General features: G+C 48.7%; 1 protein-coding gene across 4 annotated transcripts; it reads left to right on the top strand.

The window, feature by feature from the left end:
- The first annotated feature begins 1,213 nt into the window (after positions 1-1,213).
- Positions 1,214-23,459, top strand: GGT7 (gamma-glutamyltransferase 7). 4 transcript variants are annotated; one of them, XM_046679999.1, is made up of 15 exons: positions 1,214-1,387; positions 7,700-7,935; positions 8,216-8,367; positions 9,596-9,713; positions 10,577-10,644; positions 10,864-10,937; positions 11,282-11,478; positions 13,437-13,524; positions 15,131-15,258; positions 15,434-15,522; positions 17,179-17,328; positions 17,448-17,565; positions 18,328-18,465; positions 19,118-19,210; positions 22,772-23,459. In XM_046679999.1, the coding sequence occupies exons 1-15, from the start codon at positions 1,219-1,221 to the stop codon at positions 22,832-22,834; spliced, it is 1,881 nt and encodes a 626-aa protein (XP_046535955.1). In that variant the 5' UTR covers positions 1,214-1,218; the 3' UTR covers positions 22,835-23,459. The 4 variants fall into 4 exon arrangements, with proteins under 4 accessions (XP_046535955.1, XP_046535954.1, XP_046535951.1 ...); XM_046679998.1 differs by having other exon boundaries at positions 19,118-19,217; XM_046679995.1 differs by having other exon boundaries at positions 10,480-10,644; positions 10,829-10,937; positions 19,118-19,217.
- The last annotated feature ends 597 nt before the right edge of the window (positions 23,460-24,056 follow it).

The following is a 24,056-nucleotide window of genomic DNA, read 5'->3' as shown; positions in this document are numbered from 1 at the left end:
GTAGTTGGAATTCCTCAGAGTGGGAGGAAGATGGATCAGGTTGGACCAGATGAGAATCCACGAGATTAAGGAAATAATAATAATGATAATAATGATTGTGGCATTTAGTGAGTAGGTATCAAGCCCTATACTAAGCGCTTTCCACGTGTTATTTAATCCCCACAACAACCCTCTGAGATGGATACTATTATTCTCTCTATTTTACAAATGAGGAAACCGATACTCAAGGAGATTAAGTATCTTGCCCAAGATCACACAGTTTGTAAGTGGCACAGGGAATAGAACTCAGAGACCTAGACTACCAGAGACACACTCCCCACTCACTACCCTTTTACCTTTTTCCATCCCACCCACTCCTGCCATACCATCACCACCATTATTTCTTTCTCAAAGTGTCCTTTCCAGAACTACATCAAAAACTCTCAAAATACTGGTAAATATTCAGGTTCCAGAGACTGCCCTCCACCCCCCCCCCCCCATCCTAGCCTGCTAAATCATGATCTCTAGTGTGGAATCTGGGAATCTGCTTTTAAAGATTCTAACACATGCTCAAATTTGGACTCACCGTCCTATGCTGATAGGTCAGGGGTCCAAGAAGGGGTTTTGATGGAAAGAGGAGTCAGATGAGTCAGATGAGTCAGAGGTCCAGGGTGGGATCTGACGTTCGAGGAGAGGTATTGAAGTGAAGAAGCAGTCTGAGGAGGAAGCAGGTTCTGAGGGTGGGAGGTGAAGTCAGAGTCTGAAGTCGAAAGAGGGGTCTGGGGTCCAAGAAATTTGGGATCAGAGAGAGGATCTGGGGTCGAGGAAAGGTTTGCGGTCAGTGGAAGACTCTGTGGGCCAAGGAGGGGGTCTGAGGTCTGAGGAGGATTCTAGCTCAAACTGGAAGGAGGAAGAGGTTTGTCCCCTGGGCTGCATAAGGTGCCCCGGGTCACTACGGTTGCTCTTGCAGCGCGCTCTTCCCCTTTTACCCCCCACTGCGCGACCCCGACCTGCCCTCCAGCCTTTCCATCCACACCCACCCCCACCCGCGCACCCACTGCAGGCTGACAGCGCTAAGCAGGCAGGGGCGAGTCAGACCCGGACACTCGCTAGGGTGGGGTGAGGCGCCCCCTCCCGGCGGCCCAAGAGCCCAGGCCCCGCCCTCTCCAACTCCCCCCTCCCTCGCCCCCGCCGCACCACTTCCGGCAAGCGCTGCGCTGCTGGGGGGCGCGGGCGAGGATGGCGGCGGAGAACGAGGCCAGTCAGGAGAGCGCCCTGGGCGCCTACTCGCCCGTGGACTACATGAGCATCACCAGCTTCCCGCGGCTACCGGAGGATGAGCCGGCGCCCGCGGCCCCTCTGAGGGGCCGCAAGGACGAGGATGCCTTCCTGGGAGACCCCGATACCGGTGAGGCCCGCTGGCTCCGTCCCTGTCCCCTGGGACGTCCCCGGTCCTCCTTCATCTGCGCGGAGCATCACCTCCACCCTCCATCTCCCTAATTCATCCCCTTCCTCCTGAACCTCTCCCTTCTCCTCCCTTGTCTCTGTTAATTATCTGGTGGGGTTGGGAATGTATTTCTGCCTTGGAGGCTTAGGATGCGACAAGGGAGAACATGCCAAGGACTGCAGTAGGAGGGATTGGGGTTACTGCTTGGGAAGAACCAACTAATAAAGAAGGAATGTTGGAGGGAAGATCTTAAGGAACAGCTGTGACCACTCAGAAGAGGCCTTTTCTAGTGACAGAGAGCAGGATAGGACTGCAGCAGGATGGATAGAGGCTAGGTCTTGAGAAGAACTTCCCCACAGCCAGGGATTGTGGGAAGGAGAGACCATGGGGAGAAGCTGAGAATCTCTTCATGTCCAGGGAGGGGTAAAGAGAATATGATTCCCATCTGTTTGTGAGTGATGGCTATTGGGAGACAGGGGGATGGACTGCATGACCTCTCAAAGTCCTTGGGGACAGAGTGCCTTAGCTGTCCTGTGGATTACCTCACCCCTCCCGGAGCCACAGAGGAGCCATAGATCAGGCCAGGATATTAGTAAGGTACCCTGCCCCCTAGGATGCAGGCTCCAGAATTTTACTGTGTTCTCCTCAGTCCTCTGCAGGGACTGCAAGGTGTGGGAGTAGAGAGGGAGGAGACAGGGCTTGAGGGAGACCTGAGGGCCAAGAGCTCTCTGAGCATTTCTTCCCTAGTGCTCCCTCTGCTATCCATGTGGTCCAGCAGTATCCTCCCCTCCATTCTTCATCCTCCATCCTCCATCCCTCTTTCCCTCAACGTCACTTCCTGGCATTAGAGCATCCTTCTGCTTCACTCTCTCTTGCTCCCAGTGCCTACACTTGAGCTCTATCCCTTACTAGCCTGGCAGATCTGTTTCTCTGGCCCAGCCCTCTCTAGCCTGGCCCTTCTGTAGCTATTTCCAGCCTGACAATCCCAAATTCTTTCCCCCTCCACAACTTTCCAGTCTTCTGGCCTTGACCAGCAGCCCCTGCCAAGCTGACTAGACTGTACCCTACCTGGAAGGAGGAGCGAGGGAAGAGTGGGGAGGTTTATGGGCATCGCATGTCAAAGCTGCAGATCAGAACTACTTTTCCAGAGGGAGTAGCCCTGGAATCAGGAGGCAAGAGAGAGAAGTGGGGATATGTAGCCTGGTGGATACCAGCCTGAAACCAAGTCCTTTCAGGGGTCAGAAGTGCCACTTCTGGTCCCAGCACTGCCCTAACTCACTGTGTGACAATGGGCACAGCTACCCTGATCTGGGCCTTAGTTTCTTCTTTCAGCTCAACTGGGAATGCCTCTCTCTCCTAACCTAGAGATTGGAAACCCTGACATGTTTTCTCCTTGTCCCCTATAAATGTTTTAGCATTTATCAAAACTTGTGTTTATTTGTGCAATCATGTGATTATTCCATGTCTGTAAGTCCTATGAGGGTGAGGTCATGACTGTTTTGTTCACTGTCCTTTCTCTACCATCCCGCACAGTGCTAAGCACTCAATAAAAAATGTTGAATGAATAAACGAATGAGAGAGAAGATGTCAGGATGAAAGAATGGCAGGGAAGGAAGTTCACAAACCTCAGAGAGTACCTTGGGGAGTTAACACAAGCTCTGCCCTCAGCTGTACAAAAACCCAGCAGAGACCTTGGTCAGCTGAGTTTCTAGGAACCTGTACCTAATGCCAAGGTTGTACACTAAGGTTCCAAGAACCTTGCCATCATACCTATGTAGTCATTTCAATGCCATCTCTCCCAGCACTACTTCCAAGCCCCAAGGCTCCTTTGGCCCAGCTGGACCAGCCCGTTGTCTAAGACGGCCTCCTATATTCTCAACCTGGTGGTTCTTCCTAGTGGCACTGTCCCATCCTCTTATCTAGGACCTTGGTTGTGCCCAGCTAGCCTCTAGCCTGCCATTCCCCAGAACCAAATGCCAGGCACCCTGCAGCAGGCTCTGTGGAAAACAGAGCTAGATGGTAACCACTCCAAGGCTAGGGAAGCACTTTCTTTCCTCTCTTCTGAGCTCCAGACCTACGTGTTCCTCTCTCTCCCAGGCATCTGCTTCTAGATGTCTTGCAGATGCCTTACTTTCAGGATGTTCTCTGCTGAACTCATCATCTCCTCCCCATATACCTGTTCTTCCCCCGGTGTCATTCTCAATTAATGACACTGCCATTCATCCAGTCTCCAAGGTAGAAGACCAAGAGCCACCCATGATTCCCCTCCTTCTTCTTACTTCCAGACTAGGATCAGATGCTCTGTCTCTCCTTTCTAAGTATCTTTCAAATTCCATCTCACCATCTCTGTGATCACCACTGTAGACTAAGCCATCATCCTCTCTTACCTTTATCACCCATAGGCTTCTAGTACTCTTCCTGCCTCTTGCCTCTCCTTCACCCCCTTAATCCCAATCCATCCACAGCCTGCACTTCTGATCATGCCACCGCCTCATTCAAAAATCTTCAGTGATTCTCCCCTTAAGGGAGTAAGCAAGCCAGGGATAACCTCAGTCTCCTGCTAAGCTCTCTCTCCTGAGCTCTAGACTTGCCAAGTCAACTCTGTTCAGGGTTCTTTTGTCATAAACTCGGCTAAAACTGAGCTATATCTAAAAAGAGAGTTTTATTCGATAGCATTACTGAAAAGTTCAGGGATGTGGGGCTTCAGGCGTAGCTGTATCGAGGTGCCTAAAAAGGAATTGGCTTTTCTCCATCTTTTGCTTTGCCTTCCTTTTTATGGGCTTCATCTTCAGAAAGCCTCCTATCTTGTGGGGGAAAGATGCCCCCAGCAACAACAGGCTTACGTCTTATCACCTTAGCAACCTAGACAGAAAGAAAGCCTTTCTCTTTTCCAATAGTTCTAGCAAAAGAACAAAGTTTGAGTTTCATTGACCTGGTGCTGGTCATGTGCCTGTCCCTGAACAAATCACTATATAGAGGTGCCTGTTCTCATTGGTTAGGCCTAGGTCATATACTTACTCTGGTCAGGAATGAGAGAATGAAGAATGAGAGGGGAGATAGTGTTCTCTACAAGAAAACTGAATGAGGAATGTTGTCTAAGCAGATAAAGATTAGATGCCTTCTAGGCCAGCAGCCTCCAGACAACTCCTGCTGGTGTCCCACAAATTCAGAATAGCCAAAATTAAACTCATCATCTTTCTCCCAAAAGACTTTTCTTCTGATCCCGAACTAACCTTTTCCCAGTGTCCTGCTGTTGCTCTTACATATCAGTAAAATCAAAGGTATTATTTTCTCAGCACTTACACAGTAGGGTACTCAGTAAATATTTTTGTTAAATAAATGAATAACTTAATTATTGATCGGTGGAATAAAAAGTCTTGAATACATCCTACTCTCCTGGGGCCATATGACCTTCACTTCCTGGTTCTTCATATCTGATTGGAGAAAACAGATTGAAGGACAAATAGCTGGAAATATCAACTAGAATTAGCTTGTAAGTTTGGTTTTTGAGGGTGGAAATAGCTCCTGATGCCATGTGGAGCTATGGAAAGGAGGTTTTTCAAGTTACATAGACTCTTGGTTCTGCCCTTTATTCATCTTATGATCTAAAGCAGGCAATTATCACCTTTCTCAGCCCCAGTTTCCTCATCTAAAAATGGACAGAGTAGGCCTATCTCATAAAGTTATGGGAATACTTCAATGAGGGAATGAATGTAAAGTACCTGGTATACAGTCAGCATCAATAAATATAAGTTCAAAACCATTTCCTGTACTTCTTTTGAAACCTCTAGAGGCCAAGGAGAGTTCTGTGCCCACAGTAGGTATTTAACCTGTTTGCTGAATGAATTCTAGTTTTATTTACAGACTTTGTGTTGCTGGTGCTGAGGGTTAGAAGCAAGCATGATCAACTGAAGGAGGCTTCCAGAACACAAGTTTCTTTTTTTAAACAAAAGTTTAAAAGCAAATTACATGTGCATGGTAAAAAAAAAGAAAAAAACAGCGAGGAAAAGTGAAAGTCCCCTTCTCCATTCATAGCTCCCCACGATTTTTCCTTTTTATTTAAAAATATATGTATTCAGGCTAACCCCGTGGCCTAGTGGTTGAGTTTGTTGTGCTTCACTTCAGCAGCCCAGGTTTGGATCCCAGGCCCAGACCTACACCACTCATTGGTGGTCATGCTGTGGCAACTACCCACATACAAAATAGAGGAAGATTGGCACAGATGTTAGCTCAGGGCGAATCTTCCTCACCAAAAAGAAAACTTAAAAAAAACAAAAGGCATATATATAAGTAGTAAAAATTTCAAACAAAAAGTTTTCCCACCCCATCTCATTCCCATCTTCAATATCTTTTCCCAAAAGTAAGCACCTTAAATAATTTCTGAAGATTTCTTGCATATATCAGCATTTTATCCATATATATGGACATTATGATTTCTTATTTAGACAAAAGAGGGGAGTGTGTATCATCGAGGGTCAAGGAACTTGGATTTTTATGATGTTGGCATTGGTGAACCACATAGTATTTTAAATAGGAAAACATAACAGTCAATTTTTTTTTTTTTAAAGATTTTATTTTTTCCTTTTTCTCCCCAAAGCCCCCCGGTACATAGTTGTGTATTCTTCATTGTGGGTTCCTCTAGTTGTGGCGTGTGGGACGCTGCCTCAGTGTGGTCTGACGAGCAGTGCCATGTCCGCGCCCAGGATTCGAACCGACGAAACACTGGGTCGCCTGCAGCAGAGCGCGCGAACTTAACCACTCGGCCACGGGGCCAGCCCCCATAACAGTCAATTTTTAATATTATCCCACAGACTTTTAAAGAGGTTATACTCCTAGCGCATAGCAGCAGGTGCTCAAAAAATATTTATGGAATGAATGAACTTTTAAAAACACATTGTGAGTACATTAAGGTCAAGGTACCAGGCTATTTCTTTACTGTTCACAAACAGCCAGGACCTTTAGGCCATTCAGAGACCTAGTTTCAAGGCTAAGATAACCTAGAGGAGGGAAATTTTAAGATGGAAGAGTGTCTCAGCTCTGGCCAAGGTGGAAAAGGAATGGAAATAACTTTGAGTGCACACCTACAGGGTGCCCAGTATACATCGCCTCATGGAGTCCTTGTACCCATCTGGCCAGTTAGGGATTAGCTCCATTATTAGGGTGAGGAAAGTGAAGCTCATGACTTGAAGTGACTTGTCCATAGTCACACAGCAAGAAAGAGGCTTCAGGTCTCCCCTGCGTGCACTCTTACATCCTCAGATCCATTCTCCAGATAGCAACCAGAGGGATCTTTTTAAAACACAAAACAGATGGCTTCAACTTCTTGCTTAAAACTCTCCAGTGGCTTCCCCTGGCTCTTAGGGTAAAATCCAAGCTTCTCACTAGGCCCACGGGGCCCAGTGCATCTGGCCTTGCCTCATTCCCACTGCTCTTTCCCCTTGTTCGCTACACCAGCACCACTCAGGCTTGGTTATTTTTTTCTAATGCACCAAGCTCATTCCTACATTATGGCCTTTACACCTGCTGTTCCTTCTTTTTGGAACACTCTACTCACTTACCCCTTGCTCGACATGTGGCTGTCTCTTTCTCATCCCTTAGTTCTTAGCTTTAAAAGTCACCTCCACTAAGAAGCCTTGCCTCATTTCCCCAGCTAAGCAGCCCCCAATTCACACTGTCATTCTCCATCATTTCATTCTTCTTTTTCTTCATAGCACCTGCCACAACTTGTAATGATTTATCTGTTTACTTGTTCATTACCTTTTTCTTCCACTGGTCTGTGAACCCCACGAGGGCAGGAACTGTCTGTTCCTTTTCCCTAGCGTCTAGCATAGAGCCAGACACATGGCAGGCCCTCCGTATTTGTTGAATGAATGAATGGATAACCCAAGGAAGGTTGGAAGCCAGAGACTATCCGCTTAGTTTAAGTAGCTGCCTCCTTGCACAGAAGGCTGGGGCCCCAGCTAGGGCAGGATCTGGTTTCCAGGGAGGGTCCAACTCCTGCCTCTCCAGGAAGTGTTCTCAGCCCTGGGTCCTGGGTCCCGGGAAAATTGGCCTTGGGGCGGGAATCCAGCTGGCCCTGCTGCCCAGCTGGGCGTCCCTGTCCTCCCAGCCCGATGCCCTGGGGTGTGTCGGGAGACGCTGAAAGGTGAGCAGTGCTGTTGGGGGGGGGGGGGTTTGACAGGGGTGGGGAGAGGGGGGACCCGGAATAGCCCTGCCTGGAGGGCGGGCAGGGCCAGGTAACAGGCACCCAGACCGACCCCTAGCCGCCCGCAGACCCGGACTCCTTCCTGAAGTCGGCAAGGCTGCAGCGGCTGCCGTCGTCCTCCTCGGAGATGGGCAGCCAGGACGGGTCGCCTTTGAGGGAGACGCGCAAAGACCCGTTCTCTGCGGCAGCGGCGGAGTGCTCCTGCCGCCAGGACGGGCTGACGGTCATCGTCACAGCCTGCCTCACCTTTGCCACGGGTGTCACTGTGGCGCTCGTCATGCAGATCTACTTCGGGGACCCTCAGGTGAGGGGGGGAGGAGGAAGCAAGGAAGAGCTTGAGGAGACCGTGGGAAGTGGGGAATGGCTGAGGGAGGGAGAGGGGCCAGGAAATGGAAAGGGGAGAGGGCGGTGATGTGGGCGAGGAAGGGCCCGATCAGGTAGGAGCATTTAGGGTAATGAGGGAATAGTCGTAGGGGAGAGTCGAGAGGACAAGACGGCAGGGCTCCCACCCCCGTCCCCTGTGGAGGTTCTGGGTTTAACAGGGGCCTCCTCCTGCCCCAACTTAGTCCCCTTTCCCCTCCCAGATCTTCCACCAGGGTGCCGTGGTGACCGATGCGGCCCGTTGCACATCACTCGGCATCGAAGTGCTCGGTAAACAAGGATCTTCTGTGGATGCGGCTGTGGCAGCAGCCCTGTGTTTGGGGATTGTGGCACCACACAGCTCTGGCCTGGGCGGGTAAGGAGTTCCCGGCTGTGGAGGCTGAGGTCCCCCAGGCCTACTTCTGTGTCCTGGTCTGTGTCCATGGGGAGGTCTCTAAGTTTGAGAGAGGGGCAGCTGGGCCTCAACTCCTTGTATTTTCTCTTTCTACACCCAATTTCACTCCTTTTTCTTTATGTGGAGTCGGAGTTGTTTTCAGAAGCTTTTTTTTTTTTTTTAACTGGGAAAAGGATTTTGTAAACTGTAAAGGGAGGTGCAAAGTTGGGGGTATAGGGTCATTAGGGCAATGATACTTAAACTTTTAGGGTTTACAAATCTCTAAAACAAATCCCCATGAGTCTGATGAAAGCTTTGGACCCTGTATCCTCCAAAAATACACTCCAGGCAAAGAACTGTTAAAACGGAGGTTACAAACTGGCCACCCATGGGGCTATACCCAGCGCACAGATTGGTTTGGTTTGCACACTTAAATTTTTAAAAGTTTGTTTGCTAGTGTTAAAAAGTTGAGAACTTCCATGAAAATCCAGATTTCAAACATCTCTTGAACCTGGAGAGACCTGGTAACACTGGTCTCATTCCACATTCCCACATGGCTGCAGTTATCTGGTGCTGAATAGAAGTTGCTTCCCATGATGGGGCTTGTGCTGTCCACTTCGTCATAGTATCCACCATTCCCTACTGTTTATCTGTCCTGCTTTCCTTATTATGTTACTTGGCCACAGACCAACCATCTAAGATGCAACCCCCATCTCAGATGGAAACAAGCCACAGAAAAGGGACAAGCAGACGAAGTCCATATCTTGGCTCCTGCAAGACCAGCCCTCTAGGCCCTACCAAAGAAATTCCCCTTTTGATTTTGCACAGTCTGTCCTTATATAATTTCAGTCCTGGGAGAGGGAGCGGGGGAATATCAAGGCAGCAGGTGCAGGAAGCTGGCAGCAGTCCAGCTATGGTCTTGGGAGGGTGGGGGCAGAACATCCTGCTTTCCCAGTCTCTGGGTTTTCCCTAATCAGGGATTAAAGTCTCCAGTGACAGGCTGGAAGAGGTCCATGAGCTCTGGGTCCCCAACCCTCTCGATTTCACTCTCTACCCTCATAAGGTGGCTGACTCTCTGAATCACTGCTGGGAACGGAGCTCTGATGACAAACTGAGCCTACAGCCATCACTGTTGGGAGTTCAGGGGTGGCAGGTTAATTGTTCAGAGGGGTAACATATTATCAACCTCCCCTTTCTGTCTCTCTCCCAGTGGGGGCGTGATGCTGATACATGACATCCGACGAAATGAGAGCCACCTAATTGATTTCCGGGAGTCTGCACCAGGGGCTCTCAGGGAAGAGGCCCTGCAGAGATCCTGGGAGACCAAGGTGGGGGCCCTGGTGAGAAAAGAGGGTCCAGGGGTATCTCCCTTCACTGCCCTTTTACTAACCCAAGCATTACTTTGCTGAGTATTTACTATGGAGGTGAGGAGAAGAGTTAAGCAGGATGGTCTTAGGCTATGAAGGAGACAGGTAGCCCCCAAAATAAATAATGAACCACAAAGTCTGGACGGTTGATAACAGGCAATGACAGCAACACCTTACCTCTCTGGCAACCTTGCCTATCTGGCACGTAGGAAGGAGGAAAACAGGCTGCTGAGCAGCCTGAGATGTTGTGAAGTAGCTGCACTAAAACACACATCTCACTCTGAGCCTGTTGACTGTAACTTTTCCAGCCCACAACATATTATTAGAGAGGAACTGCTAGAGGCAAACCTACTATCCACTGAGAGCAAAGGAAGAAATAGAATAACTTGGAAAAGTAGATATTTAGTACAGTGGTAAAAGCCAAACATGGCTTATCACAGCTCAGAGTAATGGTGGTGTGATAACGAAAAGGTTAAATGAAAGTCCCTTGTGCTCTATTTTAAAAGGCAGGCGTAGGTATAATCCAATGTAGACAGGTTTCCATCTAAATTGGTTATGCCTTGGCTCTTAAAAGAGTTTGCTTAATTTATAAATCCCTCAACTGTGATAGATAAAGGAGGCCTTTCTGCATTTGCTGATATGAAGTCAGGGAGATGGGAGGGATGCCTGCTGGGGACTACTTGTCCCTCCTCTGGGATACTTGGCCTGTGTCTCTCCCCTGTGCCAGCCCCCCATCCCTGGCTTGGGGCTCTGCAGAGTTCAGCCCAGCCCCCCCCTTCCAGTGACCTGGTCTCCTCTCTCCCTCGCCTGCCCGCCTCGCCCAGCCTGGGCTCTTGGTGGGGGTCCCCGGAATGGTGAAGGGGCTACACGAAGCTCACCAGCTCTATGGCAGGTAAAGACCCTCCCCTTAGGGACCAGGGGCCCCTGCCTGTACCCCTCCTTGGGTGGCCTTCTCCTGTCTTCCTGGATTCTTCCCTTCCCAACTCTCCACCCCCCCGGCTAATATCCCCTTCCCTTGCCAGGAATCTCCTTCCTAGGAACCCCCCTCCCCCCAAGACCCCTCCTCCTTCCCCCAGGACCTCCTCCACCCCCTGCTCTCCGGCCCCCCCAGGCTGCCATGGTCCCAAGTCCTGGCCTTCGCAGCAGCTGTGGCCCAAGATGGCTTCAACGTGACCCATGATCTAGGTCAGTGGGGCCTGGGGGTCGGGGGAAAGGCATGAGGTTGATGGAGAGGGGAGAGGGAACCTCTGAGATTTGGGGCCCAGGCCAGAAAGCACCTCTCTTCCAGTTTGCTTCTCAGATCCCCTTACCACCCTATCCCACCATCACTGTTACCCACCAGGAGGCAGCCTCAAATGAGGGGATCTGGGAGGGGCCCATATACACCCCTGCCTCCCCCATAATAGGCTCCTGGGGGGCCAGGGCCCTTAGGGCCCACCACTCAGCCCTCATCCACCCCACCTATTGCGCATCTCAGCCCTCCAGTCCAGTCCTGTCACCCCCATGCCCAGCCTCCCCTCTGCCCGCAGCCCGCGCCCTGGCTGAACAGCCACCTCCCAATGCTTCGGAGCGCTTCCAAGAGATGTTCCTGCCTTCAGGCCACCCGCCACTACCTGGTTCACTGCTGCGTCGGCCTGACCTGGCCTCGGTGCTGGATACACTCGGCACCTCCGGCCCTGCTGCCTTCTACGCCGGTGGCAACCTCACGCTAGAGATGGTGGCTGAGGTGAGCGTGTAGGGAGCCCCCATGCCCTGAAGGACCCTACTGCAGGGACGTCCTCTTCCCCCTTCCTTCCCTGTCTTTCTTTTAACATATATTTACTGGAGATTCTACTTACTTGAAATTCTAGAATAGACAAAACTAACCTCTGGAGATGGAAAGCAGATCAGTGGTTATTGGAGAAGGGAGGGGTTGACTGGGATGCAGTGCAGAGAACCTCCTGGGGTGATGGAACTGTTCTGTCTTGATTGAGAAAAGTACCTTTGGGCTCCCCAGGGCTGGTGCCAACCTGTCCAGGGGCCTGTCCTGTCCCTCCCAGGCCTGGCAGAGACCCAGAATCAGCTGTAGCTTCTCCAAGTCCACAATCCCACCCTGCCCTTGAGTTTTCTAGGACTAGGGAAAACACCTCCTTCACTGGTGACCATCTGGACTGGGAAGATTGATAAAAGGGCTTACCAACCAACCCCAAAGAGTCTTGGTCTGAGACAGTAATGAGTTCTGAGAACTGTTGCCAATAGTTCAAAACTCCTAACGGATAATTATGTTCAAGATAAGGATACACAGACCAACTCAGTGGTTCTCCCATCTATTCATTGGAGATGATTTTATCTATCTCTGCCATACAGTTGTGGGAATTAAATAGGTCTGTCATTCATTCTACACTCACAAGTGCCTGCTCTGTGCCAGACCCTGTGCTGGGCACTGGAGGTATGGATATGGTGATAGATATGGATATGGGCTTAACTGGAAGGGCCAGCAGAGTACTGGCTTTAGATCTGGTGGGTCCAGGGGCTCCAATCACATTGTCAGGACTTTGTCTGTCTCTCTTTCTGTCTCATGACTCTACCTCCCTCTGTTTGAATTCACTCTCTGTCAGATCCTTTCCACACCTGCTCCCTACCAGCCATCCTTCCAGAAAGCCATCCTAAAGAAAGAGCATTACTCATTCCAGTAGTTCCAGCAAAAGCCTCAAGGTTATATTCGTGAGCCTGTCATAGTTCTCATGACTATTCCCAAACCAATCCCTGTGGCATGGAAAAGGAATGCTCTGATTAGCCAGACCTGGGTCATATATCCTCTCCTGCAGGTGGAGAAGGGGATGAAGGAGATGCTAACAAATTCCGTCAGAGCTTTAAAAGAAAAAAACCCAGAGTTGAGTTTATTAACTTGTCAGATAAAGGAACACACACCAGCCAAAAAATTCAATGTGTAGTTCACTGAGGGTAGATTAAAAGTCAGGGGTTTCAAGTACTAAAAAATACTAAAAAAAGGGAGAACATTCCTAGTAGCTGTGCTAATTTATGATTGAAAATTAGTGTGCTGGATAGGATGGAATGAGCCCATCAGTTTGTACAAGATTGGTTCATTGGTCAATAGAGTGCTTGGTTACATCCAGTAAGGGTCATTCTTACCAGGGTCATCCAGAGTTCATGGTTTTAGAGTGGCTTTAGTTGGTTGTAGAGAAATGCAGAATTCAGTTTTGATATCGTATAGGCAAGTGCTGCTATAAGTGGAAAATCTTCCTTTTATATAGGCAGAGAGAGCAGTACATGCAAGGACACGGAGTCATGAGTTTAGGAACTGCAGGTCACTCTGGGTGGCAGTACAGAGTTCATTGGGGAATAGCAGGATACGAGGTAGGAGAGGTAGGCAGGGGCCAGATCACCAAGGGCCTTGAAAACCCTATGAATTCTATTAAGTCATTCATAGAATGTACCCAGTGCAATGTCAGGCTCATAGTAGGTGCTCGGTGTTAGTGCTTTTCCCTATTCCTTTTTTCTGGAGTATCCAGGGCTGATGGGGTCCTTAAAGGCTATAATGGGAGTTGCAGAAGGCACAAAAATGATAAACATCCGATCTGTCTGTGATCCAAATGTATACAATAGGCCAAGCCCTATTGTACCACATGCTCAGAGTGTGGTCTGTGGCTCACAGCAGTGGTGGGGTCATTCTCTCCCCTCCAGGCTCAGCACGCAGGGGGTGTCATAACTGAGGAGGACTTCAGCAACTACAGTGCCCTCGTGGAGAAGCCCGTGTGTGGCGTGTACAGAGGTGACCTCTCCCCTATCTCCCAGGGTCCCCACTCAAGAAAAGCCTCCCAGTCCATGGCCACATCCTTTTGGCCTAGAGACTCCTCCCCATTTCACAGGAGAGAAAGTGAGGCAATGAGCTGCCTGGGCAGCCAATTGTTGAAGCAAGCCAGAGCCAGCCTACCTTCTGAAATAGTCATGGGGTCAGCTCCCCCAGTATTTAGGATATGGGGAGGGAGGTCTGGTCAAAGACTCAGTCCTGGAAATTGGGGTTCTGGCCATAAATTTTCTTGATTTGGGCACTGTGTTTCCTCAGCCCCCTCCTCAGCCCCACTCTCACTGCTCTGTACTTCCTAAGAAGAATTTGTAAGACCAAAGTCCATCTAAGCTTCAGGTTAGAGCAAACCTTTCAAGACAGTCATAGACCCGCCGCTCATTGTTCCAAAAGGAAACTGAGGCCCAGAGAGGGAATGGAACTTAACCTGCCAAACTCAGAATCAATGAGGAACCCCGAAAGCCAAGCTTATGACATGGTTGAAATCCATGTTTGCTGAACCCAAAATGGTAGCTTCCAGGGTCCCTCAGAAGATTCTCCGGTTCCCTCCCCTCTTGGAGGCCCAAATCACCTCAAGCCCCAGGAGAAGCCACCTCTGAGTTCAGGTTTCCAGGCCTCAATCTCCAGCCTGATTCCTCTGCCAGAGGTGGTGGTATATGGAACAGAGGAAAAGCATAGCTTTGGAGCCAGGAAGACTTGGGTTTGAGTACTAGCTGTGCCATTCACCTTGAACAAATTACTTCCCACTCTGAGCCCTGGTTCCCTCCTTAAAATGAGATAATAATAGTACCTGCCTCTCAGGGTACCCATGAGGATTTGATGAGATGATGTTAGAGTTGCCCTGATCAGAGTGGGCACTGAATGTATTTGATTTCAAAAACACTCAATGTGTACTTGATTTTCCATCTCCCTTTCCTAGCCTGGGTTCTCTTGGCAATGCCAGTACCTTGAGTACTCTGGGTTCCCTTTGCCTCCTGTAACCTTGGACTAGCTGCCTCTCTGTGCCTCAGTTTCCTCACCTGTAAAATGGGGATTATAACAGTACCCATTGTGAGGATTAAATGAATTAATTAATGTTAGTGTTATGTGTCGGGTATTATTATTATTCCTTTGATGTCCAAACATCTAATAACAGGGGCCTCAAATAGAAAGAGGAGGTTGCTGCTCCCAAGAAATTTTCTGGGTGGGACCATCAGGGGCCTTGAAAATTATGCTGGTCTGTGGGAGGAGCTGAAAGGCACATGGTGGACCAGGAATCTGGACATCTTGACACCTGTCTCTGCTCTGCCAATGGACTGCAGTGTGACTCTGGGCAATTCACGATCCTCTTGAGCCTTAGTTTCCTCACATGGAAGAGGACACTAAAGGCCAGTTTTCTGGGTTGAGTCCTGGCCCTGCCCTTGACTCTGCATATGAACTTGGGTGGGTCCCTTTGCCTCTCAACACTTTGCCTCTCAGTGCAGTTTCCCTATCTGATGAGGGAGTCCAGTGCAATGGTCTCAGTCTGTGTGATGGTGGGATGTAGAGATGCCTTGACCCCTCCCCTGCCATCTCTCATTTCCTGTCCTTTCAGGCCACCTAGTTCTCAGTCCCCCACCCCCGCACACGGGCCCTGCCCTCATCAGTGCTCTCAACATCCTCGAGGGCTTCAATCTAACCAGCCTGGTGTCCCGGGAACAGGCTCTTCACTGGGTGGCAGAGGTAAAGCTGATTCCTCCACCCTACCCTGGGTCTGGGGACACTGGAAGTGAGGGGATGGGGTGCTGCCATGGTGCAGGACTAAGTCACCTCCCAAGTCTTCTCACACATGAGGATCCTGGGTGTGGGTGCTGGGAGGGGCCTGGCAGCCTCTTCCACACCCCAGCTCTGTTTTTAGACCCTGAAGATCGCATTAGCCCTGGCCAGCAGACTGGGAGATCCCGTCTACGATTCTACCATCACCGAGAGCATGGATGACATGCTCAGGTGGGTCCTAGGGCAAGACCCTGGGGACTGCAGAGGTGGTGCAGGATATGGGGGAAAGAACAGGTGAAAAGCAGCTAGTGGAACAATAAAGCCTGAAGTCCCAAGTCAATTTCAACTCAGCCCCAACTCACAGTGTGCCACAGTGGTTGCCTCTCCTTGTATCTCAATTTCCCCATTTGTACAATGAGTTGGTCAACTTCACCTGGCTCTCAAATTTTTTTGACTCCTATATGGACCCATCTGTTTTCCCTTTTGAGTGGGAAAAGAAAGTGTAATATCAATAATAACAGTCTCCAAGCAAATACTGGAGGTGGTTGGGATTTTGATTTTACTGTATCTACATTAGCAACATAACACAGTAGGAAGACTGTGGACTCTGGTCAGACTGACTCATTTCAAATCCCAGCTTCACCATCCACTAGCTGTGCAGCCTGGGCAAGTCATTTTTACTCTCTAAGTCTCAGTTTCTGCAAGGGGGCTTGACAATAATGGTGCCAGCCTCAAGAGGTCATGGTGAGGACTAAATGCATCCAAAGCACTTAGGACGTTGTCTGACACATAATAAGTGTTCAACCAATATCATTATTATTATTAATTGGCAATAAGTGTAAGAATGGTTACTATTTAACTGCTCCTATAACTGTCTTAAAGGCCAGCTAAGGAAAAATCAGAAGCCAAAAATAGAGTTAATGCAAATTTATATTGCTACTCAAACAACCCTCTATGAATTAAGTTGGAAATGTTGAGACTAAATGAGAAGCTTATAATTGAAAAGCACAAATGAAGCAACTGAAAACGATAACCAGCTCAAGGCCCCAAGGATGAAGGCTAAAAACCAAGCCTCCCCCGCAACCCACTGATCCAAACCACATGAAACGAAGCCCTCTGTGCCTTCTCTGTGTGGTCACCAGCCTTTGTGGTTGGAAATGGAGTGAATGTCTTCAGTAATCCTTGGTAACTTGTCATTCTCTAATCAATTAGAGTAACTGAACTAAGAGTTATTAGGTAAGAAACCCTCGGTTGAACTTTCAGAAGTCTGGAGAATTGCATGTTGTTTTCAAGATCAATACAAATTTAGCTCTGAAACACACACACACACCCCTATATTAAATTCATTCAACTAATTCATCCAATAAATAGTTATTAAGCACTTACTATGTGCCAAGTCCTCCTGTGACTTAAAAAAATAATTCTAATAGCAAGTAAAGATCCCTGTATACAAAACCCTCCCTTGACTAAACTCTTAATAAAACTTTAGTTCTGGACTACAAACATTAAGTTAAATGAATTCAATTTGTTCATTCCAAACAAGTGTTTTCTGAGCATCTACTATGTCCTAGCTGCTTTCATAGAAAGAATTAAGTGAGTAAAATCAAGTAACTAAAAAATTCTTGATTTAAACATAAAATAAATTAAAAATTGGCTCTAGAAGTGAATCGGAATAACACCTGAATAAATTTGCTCTGCTCAGCAACTATTTCCTGGACATTTCCTGTTTGCTGGGAATAAGTGAGCTTGTGCTCTCATAGACCTAGTCGTTCAGTGCAGGAGGTGGATGTTAATCAGATAATTGCACAAACAGACATCACAAAGTGTGGTAAGTGGGGCATAATGAGAGCCTGTTGTGTGTTCACCTCCTACCCCTTGTCTTTTCAGCAAGGTGGAGGCTGCCTACCTCCGGGGCCACATCAATGACTCCCAGGCGGCCCCTGCCCCCCTCCTGCCTGTCTACGAGCTGGACGGGGCTCCCACTGCTGCCCAGGTGCTGATCATGGGCCCTGATGACTTCATTGTGGCCATGGTCAGGTAGGCCAGCTCAGACTCAGAACCTGGCACAAGGGATCATCTGGACAAGGAAGGAGGTGGGGGTTGGATGAGAGTGAGGGCTGCCTTGACACTCACATGGCTCCAACCTCGGCCCGCAGCTCCCTGAACCGACCCTTTGGCAGCGGCCTCATCACCCCCTCAGGGATCCTGCTCAACAGCCAGATGTTGGACTTCTCCTGGCCCAACAGGACTGCTAACCACTCTGCGCCCAGCCTGGTAGGGCCTTGCTTTCCTTCTCCCCTGGGGACCTTGAGGCTAGGAAGTATGGCTGCCCCTCCCTCCCTAGTTCCTCTAGCAAGTTCTATTATAAAGAAAAGGAACTTAAACAAGTTGTCCACTTCATCTTCAGCTCAAGTCTGGGGCTTGGAGCCTGGCGGGTCCAAAGAAACCTTGTCCCATTCTATCGCTGTCTCACTGTGTGACCTGGGGAAAGTCTTGCCCCCTCTCTGGGCCTCAGTTGGGGCATTGGGGATAATTGACTCCCATTTGATGCTTTGGGCATTTTATAGCATTAGTAGTCTATGACTGTGTGATGCTCAGCTGATGGGGCTCAGCCCTATTTTGTGGCACTAAAGGGAGACCCAAGGAGAGAGATAGGAATTATTGTCTACTTGGAGGCCAGTACTCTACACCCTGCAAGCCAGGGCCCCAGCAGGACAAAGACAGATAGAGGTGACCAGCATGGGGATTATCCTGTTCTTCCCCATAGCCATCTTTCTTGTCTTGGTCCCCTCTCCTGCCACCCATGGTAGCCCCATAGCAGCCCCATAGCTTGGTGGGTCGACTCTCCACCCCAGTTATCCAGGGACCCTGCCTATTTCACAGACAGCAAACTGTGGCTTAGGAAGGGGCTCATCTCCCATGAAAACTGGGCCTATGGAAGACGCTAGAGAGAGAGGTTGGAAGAGTGATGGGGTAGCCCTTTCCTGTCTCTCCCCACCTCTTATCTCCCTTGTGTTTTCTATCCTCTGACAATAGGAGAACTCGGTGCAGCCAGGGAAGCGGCCATTGTCTTTCCTGCTGCCCACTGTGGTCCGGCCAGCGGAGGGGCTCTGTGGGACCTACCTCGCCCTGGGAGCCAATGGAGCTGCCCGGGGCCTCAGCGGCCTGACCCAGGTGAAGTTTCCGCCTTAGGAGGCCTTTTGTGGCCGGGAACCAAACTGTGGCCTGGGCTGCCGGTGCATCTTATGCCTCTGGCCTGTTCTCATCCTCTCAGCAAACATGGGCTGAGGCTGCTTTGTGCCAGGCCCATGCTCGGCACTGGGGACATGGATTGCTCTGTTTCTTAGCAAAAAGGGAGCCTTGAAGCTCCCTGTCTTCCCAGGTTGCAGGGGAAATCGCAGGGCCAGTAGAATTGAGAATGGGCAGGCAGTTTGGTTCCAGAGCCTACCCATCATCCTAACCACTAAGCTAAAAGTCCCCACTTTGTACCCTGGACCACCCCCAGCTATTAACCCTGACCTGGTCAGGCAGGAGGGAGGAGAGCCCTGGCATGGATTAAAGGAGACCGTATGCTAGTGGTGCCACTTTCCTGGCTCACTCTAAACTCTGGAGTGAATCACTTTAGTTCTCTGGCCCTCGGTTTCCCCTCTGTGAAGTGAGGACAGTCATCACAGGCTTGCCTGTCTTGAGCTGTTGAGAGGCTCGGATGACACCCCTCGTATAAGGGTTCTAAAGACTAAAGAATCTGGACCATGGGTAAGGGCTACAGAGTCCTGAACCCCTACCTCTGGGACAGCCCTGACTTCTGCCCCTTGGCTGCCCACAGGTTCTGCTGAATGTCCTGACCTTAAACCGGAACCTGAGTGACAGCCTGGCCCGTGGCCGCCTGCACCCGGACCTGCAGTCCAACCTCCTGCAGGTGGACAGTGAGTGCAGAGCAGAGATCCCCATGGGGTGGGCACAGGGCCGGGCGGAGAAAGGGGCTCCTCCCTAGGGTGCCCCTGCCTCAACCAGCATCAACTCCCTGCCAGTGAAAGTTCGATTTCTTTCAACCAACTCCTATTGGAACAGTGAAAGATCTGGGGATTGGAACCAGTCCTGCCATTTCCTTGCTGCGTGGCCTTGGGAAATTCATGTCTCCACTCTGAGCCTTGTTTTTCTCATTTGTAAAATAAGATATAGTTGTTCATTTTGCAAACCATTCATTCAGCAATTTGCATTGAATACCTACTGTGAACTAGGCATTATCCTAGTTGCTGAGGATACCACATTTACAGGCAGACAGGAAAATAAAGAAAGAAGTAGGAGAAAATAAAAGAAATGATCTGCAGAGCAGTAAAGCAGGATGATTCATAGGACTGACTTGATGACTGGGGAAGGCTTCTTTTTGGTGACATTTAAACTGAGATCTGAAGAGTGAGAAAGAGCCCACCATGCAAAAAACTGGGGAAGGCTTTGTAGGCCAAGGGAACAAATGCAAAGAACTCAGGGTAGGAATGGGCTTGGCGTGTTTTGGGAGTAGAAATGAGACCAGGGTGAGTGAGAGTGAGATGAGATCAGAGAGGCTGGCAGGGGCCAGATCATGGACCTTATAGATTATGGTGAGAAGAAGGACTTTGCTCTAACAAGGACAAGTACTTAATTTTGGACAGAGCTTAACTTCGTAACTGGGAAAGTATGTGCACCTTTGAGGAGTTTTTATTACAATAGACAACGTATTATGCTAGTCCACAGGGGATACAGAATTGAATGAGACATGGTCCTTGCTTGCTCAGTATTGTTCTCCCCATTTTACAGATAAAGAAACTGACACCCACCGAGGTTATAAAGTAGTCAAAGATCAACCAGTAAATGGCAGAACTGCAATTAGAACATATACTTGGCTGATACCGAAGACTCAGTTCTTTACTGTATGGCTCTTGATATCTCTTGGACTGAAGCATGTTAGAAGCCACAGACCTACATCCTCAGCAGTCACACTCTGTAGTTGGCCAGTGACACTTTGGATCCCAGCTGATGGATGATGAGGCTAAGTCCTTAAAAATGAATTGTGCAGGCCAGCCCTGGTGGCCTAGTGATTAGGTTTAGTGTGCTCAACTTCGGCAGCCTGGACTCGGTGTCCAGCTGTGGACCTACAGTACCGCTTGTCTCTCAGTGGCCCTGCTGTGGTGGTGGCTAACATACAAAAAGACGAAAATTGGCAACAGATGTCAGCTCAGGGTGAATCTTCCTCAGCAAAAAGGATTTTGCTCAACTAATATCTTTTGGTATCTATTGAATGTGAGGCTCTGTGCTAAGTTATTTGGAGGGGGGCGGCTCATCCTAGCCTTTCTCTGAGGGGCTCACAGTCTAACACAGGGATATGAGGAGAGGAGGCTTGGCGAAGGGAAAGTTATCCACCTGAGGGCTCTGGGAAGCTCAATGGAGGAGGTGACAACTGGCTGGCCTTGAAGTATGAGCAGGAATTTGGCACATGGAGGTAAAGAATGTTCTGGACAAGGGGAACAGCCTAGGCAAAAGCCAGAAAGAATGGCTCAGAGAGCAGCCAGGAGTCCAGCTGGACTAGAGACATTGTTTCCCAAACCTCAGAATTTATCCAGCACCTTCCTGACTTTTGCCACATTTGCACACCATCTAAACCATTATTTACATAATGTGTGCCTCTAAATGGACTTCCTTTTTAATCTAAATGTATTTTAAAAGTAAATCTTATAATCACAAATGGAAAAACAGCATAATTTGCCATTAAATAGATAATAAGTAGCTATAAAAAAATCAAATGTTTTTAGGTTTTAGTTAGACAGTGTTGCTCCCAGAAGGCTCTGAAGTCTGCTGTCTCTGTTAAAGATTAGAAATGTTAGAGACCAGACCGAAACTTAGTCCTTACTATTATCGAACGGATTGAAAGTGAACCACAAAGCGAATACATTTCCAACTCGGTGATTTAATGCTATTCTTGTGCCTTTATCTCAAGAACTACCAAATCACCCCATTTAGTGAAATAAGACCACATCTTTGTTGAGGAGAAGTGGGAAATGAGATTGCAGGGTTTATCATGGAGGTTGTGTTAAGAAGGGTGGACTTTATCCAACTGAGTAGGGGAGGGATATGACCTGATTTGTTTCATGTAGGGGAGGTGGATTGAAAGAAGGAGAACTTAAGCAGGGGAAATACAGGAAGCACCTGGGATAATGATTCAGGCAAGAGATGATGAGGACCTGAATTTATGCAAGAGGATGGGGATGTGTTCATTTATCCACTAAATACTTGCCTCACTTACTATGTCCTCACCCTGTTCTAGGAACTGGGGATCAATAGTGAACAAGACAACATTCCTGCCTTCAAAAAGCTTATAATCTAGGGGCCGGCCCGTGGCGCAGCGGTTAAGTTTGTGTGCTCCCCTTTGGCAGCCCAGAGTTCACTAGTCCTGATGCTAGGCATGGACCTACACACCACTTATCAAGCCATGCTGTGGCAGGTGTGCCACATATAAAATAGAGGAAGGTGGGCATGGATGTTAGCTTAGGGCCAATCTTCCTCAGCAAAAAGAGGAGGATTGGCAGTTAGCTAAGGACTAATCTTCCTCAAAAAAAAGCTTATAGTCTAGCAGAGGGAGACACAGTAAATAAATAAACAAACACAGGTAGCGTTAAGTACTTTGAAAGAAAACAAAGCAAGGTAAGGATAACAGGGGCTGCTGTTTTAGATAGTGGTCAGGGAAGTTCTCTCTGAAGACTGGAATGAAGTCAGGGAGCCAGTTTGAGACTGTCTAGGAGGAGAGAATTCCAGGCAGAGAGAACAGCAAATGCAAAGGCCCTGAGGTAGGAGCATGTTTGGCCTACTTGAGGGACAGCAAGGAGGCTAGAGCAGAGTTAAGCAAGGGAGAGAGTGGAAGAAAGTGATGAGACGAGTTTAGAGAGGTAGCAAGATACCAGATGATGTGTGACCTTAGGAGCCATGGTAAGGACTTTGGATTTTACTCTAAGAGTCATCAAAGATATCAGAGGGTTTTGAGTGGGGGAAGTGACATGGTCTGACTAATGGTTTATAAGGATCCCTTTGGCTGCTGTATGAATAAGCTGTAAGGAAGGCAGGATTGGAAGCAGAAGGACCAGTTAGTGGGCTGTGCAGTAATCCTGGCAAGTAAGGATTGCAGCTTCAGTGATAAGACCCCAAAGCCCTTTTTCTAATATTAAGAATGATCGTATATTATTGATAACTTACTGTATGCAAGGCTTTGAGCTCCGTGCTTTCTGTGTATTATTGTCTTTAATCCCTGCAAAAACTTCTTATACTAGGTTCTTGTATAACCCCCATTTTATACATGAGGAGACTGAGGCTCAGAGAGGTAAAGCAATTTGCCCAAGGTCATACAGCTCCTCAGTGGAGCACCCAGGACCAGGACTCAGGTCTGACCAAAGGACTCCTAACAAGTGCTGGGAACACTCTGAATGTGTATAATTTGGGGGATGGTTTTCAGGTGAGTTCACAGAGGAAGAGATTGAGTTCCTGGAAGCCAGGGGTCACCATGTGGAGAAGGTAGATGTCTTATCCTGGGTCCATGGCAGCCGGAGAACCAACAACTTCATCATCGGTGTGAAGGATCCTCGGAGCCCAGATGCAGCTGGAGCCACCATCCTGTAGAGCAGTGGGGTGGGGTGGGAGTCTCTGCTCCCCCACTTTGCATGTTCCTAGAGTCCCTCCTTCTCCCAGGTTTGGTCTCAGGTGGACCCCAGGGATGCCCCAGCTCAGGGGCCAGAGGGGATGCTTAGCAAACCCTATCCCAGAGTAACTGGAAAATTCTCCATCTGGAGGCTGGTGGTGGTGGTAGTGGTGGTAGTGGTGGTGGTGAATGTCAGTGTCCACAACCAGGCAGGCGGGACCTTGAGGAGTCAGACTATCTGTCTGTCTGCCTCCTTTCCCTCAGCCACGCTGGCCCTGAGCTTAGGGATGTGCTTGCAAATCCTTCTCAAGGGTCCTCACAACCCCAGCATCTCCAGTCTGGCCTGACCTTGGCCTCATCTTCCAGCTCCCTTCTCCTGTCCCCAGCCTCATTTCTTAAATGACTAGGATTTTTTTTTAATGGACCATCCTGGGGAGAGAGTGCTCTCCCTCCAGGTTGAGGTGGGGGCCTTGCATCTGGGGAGCCCCAGGGTATGAGGTAGGGGTGGGGGTGGGGACCAGCTCAGGGGCTTCCATTTGCAAAGGGGAATTAAAGAAAGAATATTGCTTAACCATGGCTCTGGCTTCTTTTGTGTTTGGCTGTGTTGGGAGTGGAAGTGAGAGAGGAGGTGTTGGCTCACCCTGTCCCAGTAGCCCTGACTCCAGCACAAGCAGGAGTCAACTTTGTGGGGGTTGTAATAATATCTGCCATCTATCCAAGAGTTTCATTAATAAAAATAAATAAGAAGAATAATTATAATTACAGATAGCATTTTTGAACACTTAAAGTGTGCCAAGCTCTATGCTAAACACTTTACGTGGATAATCTTATTTAATCTTCATTACAAACCTCATGAGAAAGGTACTAATATTATTCCCCTTTTACAGATGAGAAATTGGCAAAAAGGTTAAGGGACTTGTCTAAGGTTCCTCATGTATTAAATGGAAGAAGTAGAATTCCATCTCAGAATGTCCAACTCCTAAACTGTGCTTTAAACCACTTGCACATCTACTAGGTGAACTATTTGTTACAGAGTATACTGTGTATATAGTATACGTCAGACGATAAATACCTTTTAGAGACTATGTCATTCATGCATGCA

Source organism: Equus quagga, chromosome 12 (genome assembly GCF_021613505.1).
Source record: "Equus quagga isolate Etosha38 chromosome 12, UCLA_HA_Equagga_1.0, whole genome shotgun sequence".
Lineage (NCBI taxonomy): Eukaryota > Metazoa > Chordata > Mammalia > Perissodactyla > Equidae > Equus > Equus quagga.
This window is presented reverse-complemented; position numbering and strand designations above follow the sequence as displayed.

What these genes read in the sequence shown, in the direction of transcription:
- GGT7 (XM_046679995.1), top strand. Translation starts at nt 1,219, where the DNA reads ATGGCGGCGGAGAACGAGGCCAGTCAGGAGAGCGCCCTGGGCGCCTAC. An exon ending in CCTGGGAGACCCCGATACCG is followed by an intron (nt 1,388 to 7,699) that starts GTGAGGCCCGCT and finishes AGCCGCCCGCAG; the next exon opens with ACCCGGACTCCTTCCTGAAG. An exon ending in TTCATTGTGGCCATGGTCAG is followed by an intron (nt 17,329 to 17,447) that starts GTAGGCCAGCTC and finishes CTCGGCCCGCAG; the next exon opens with CTCCCTGAACCGACCCTTTG.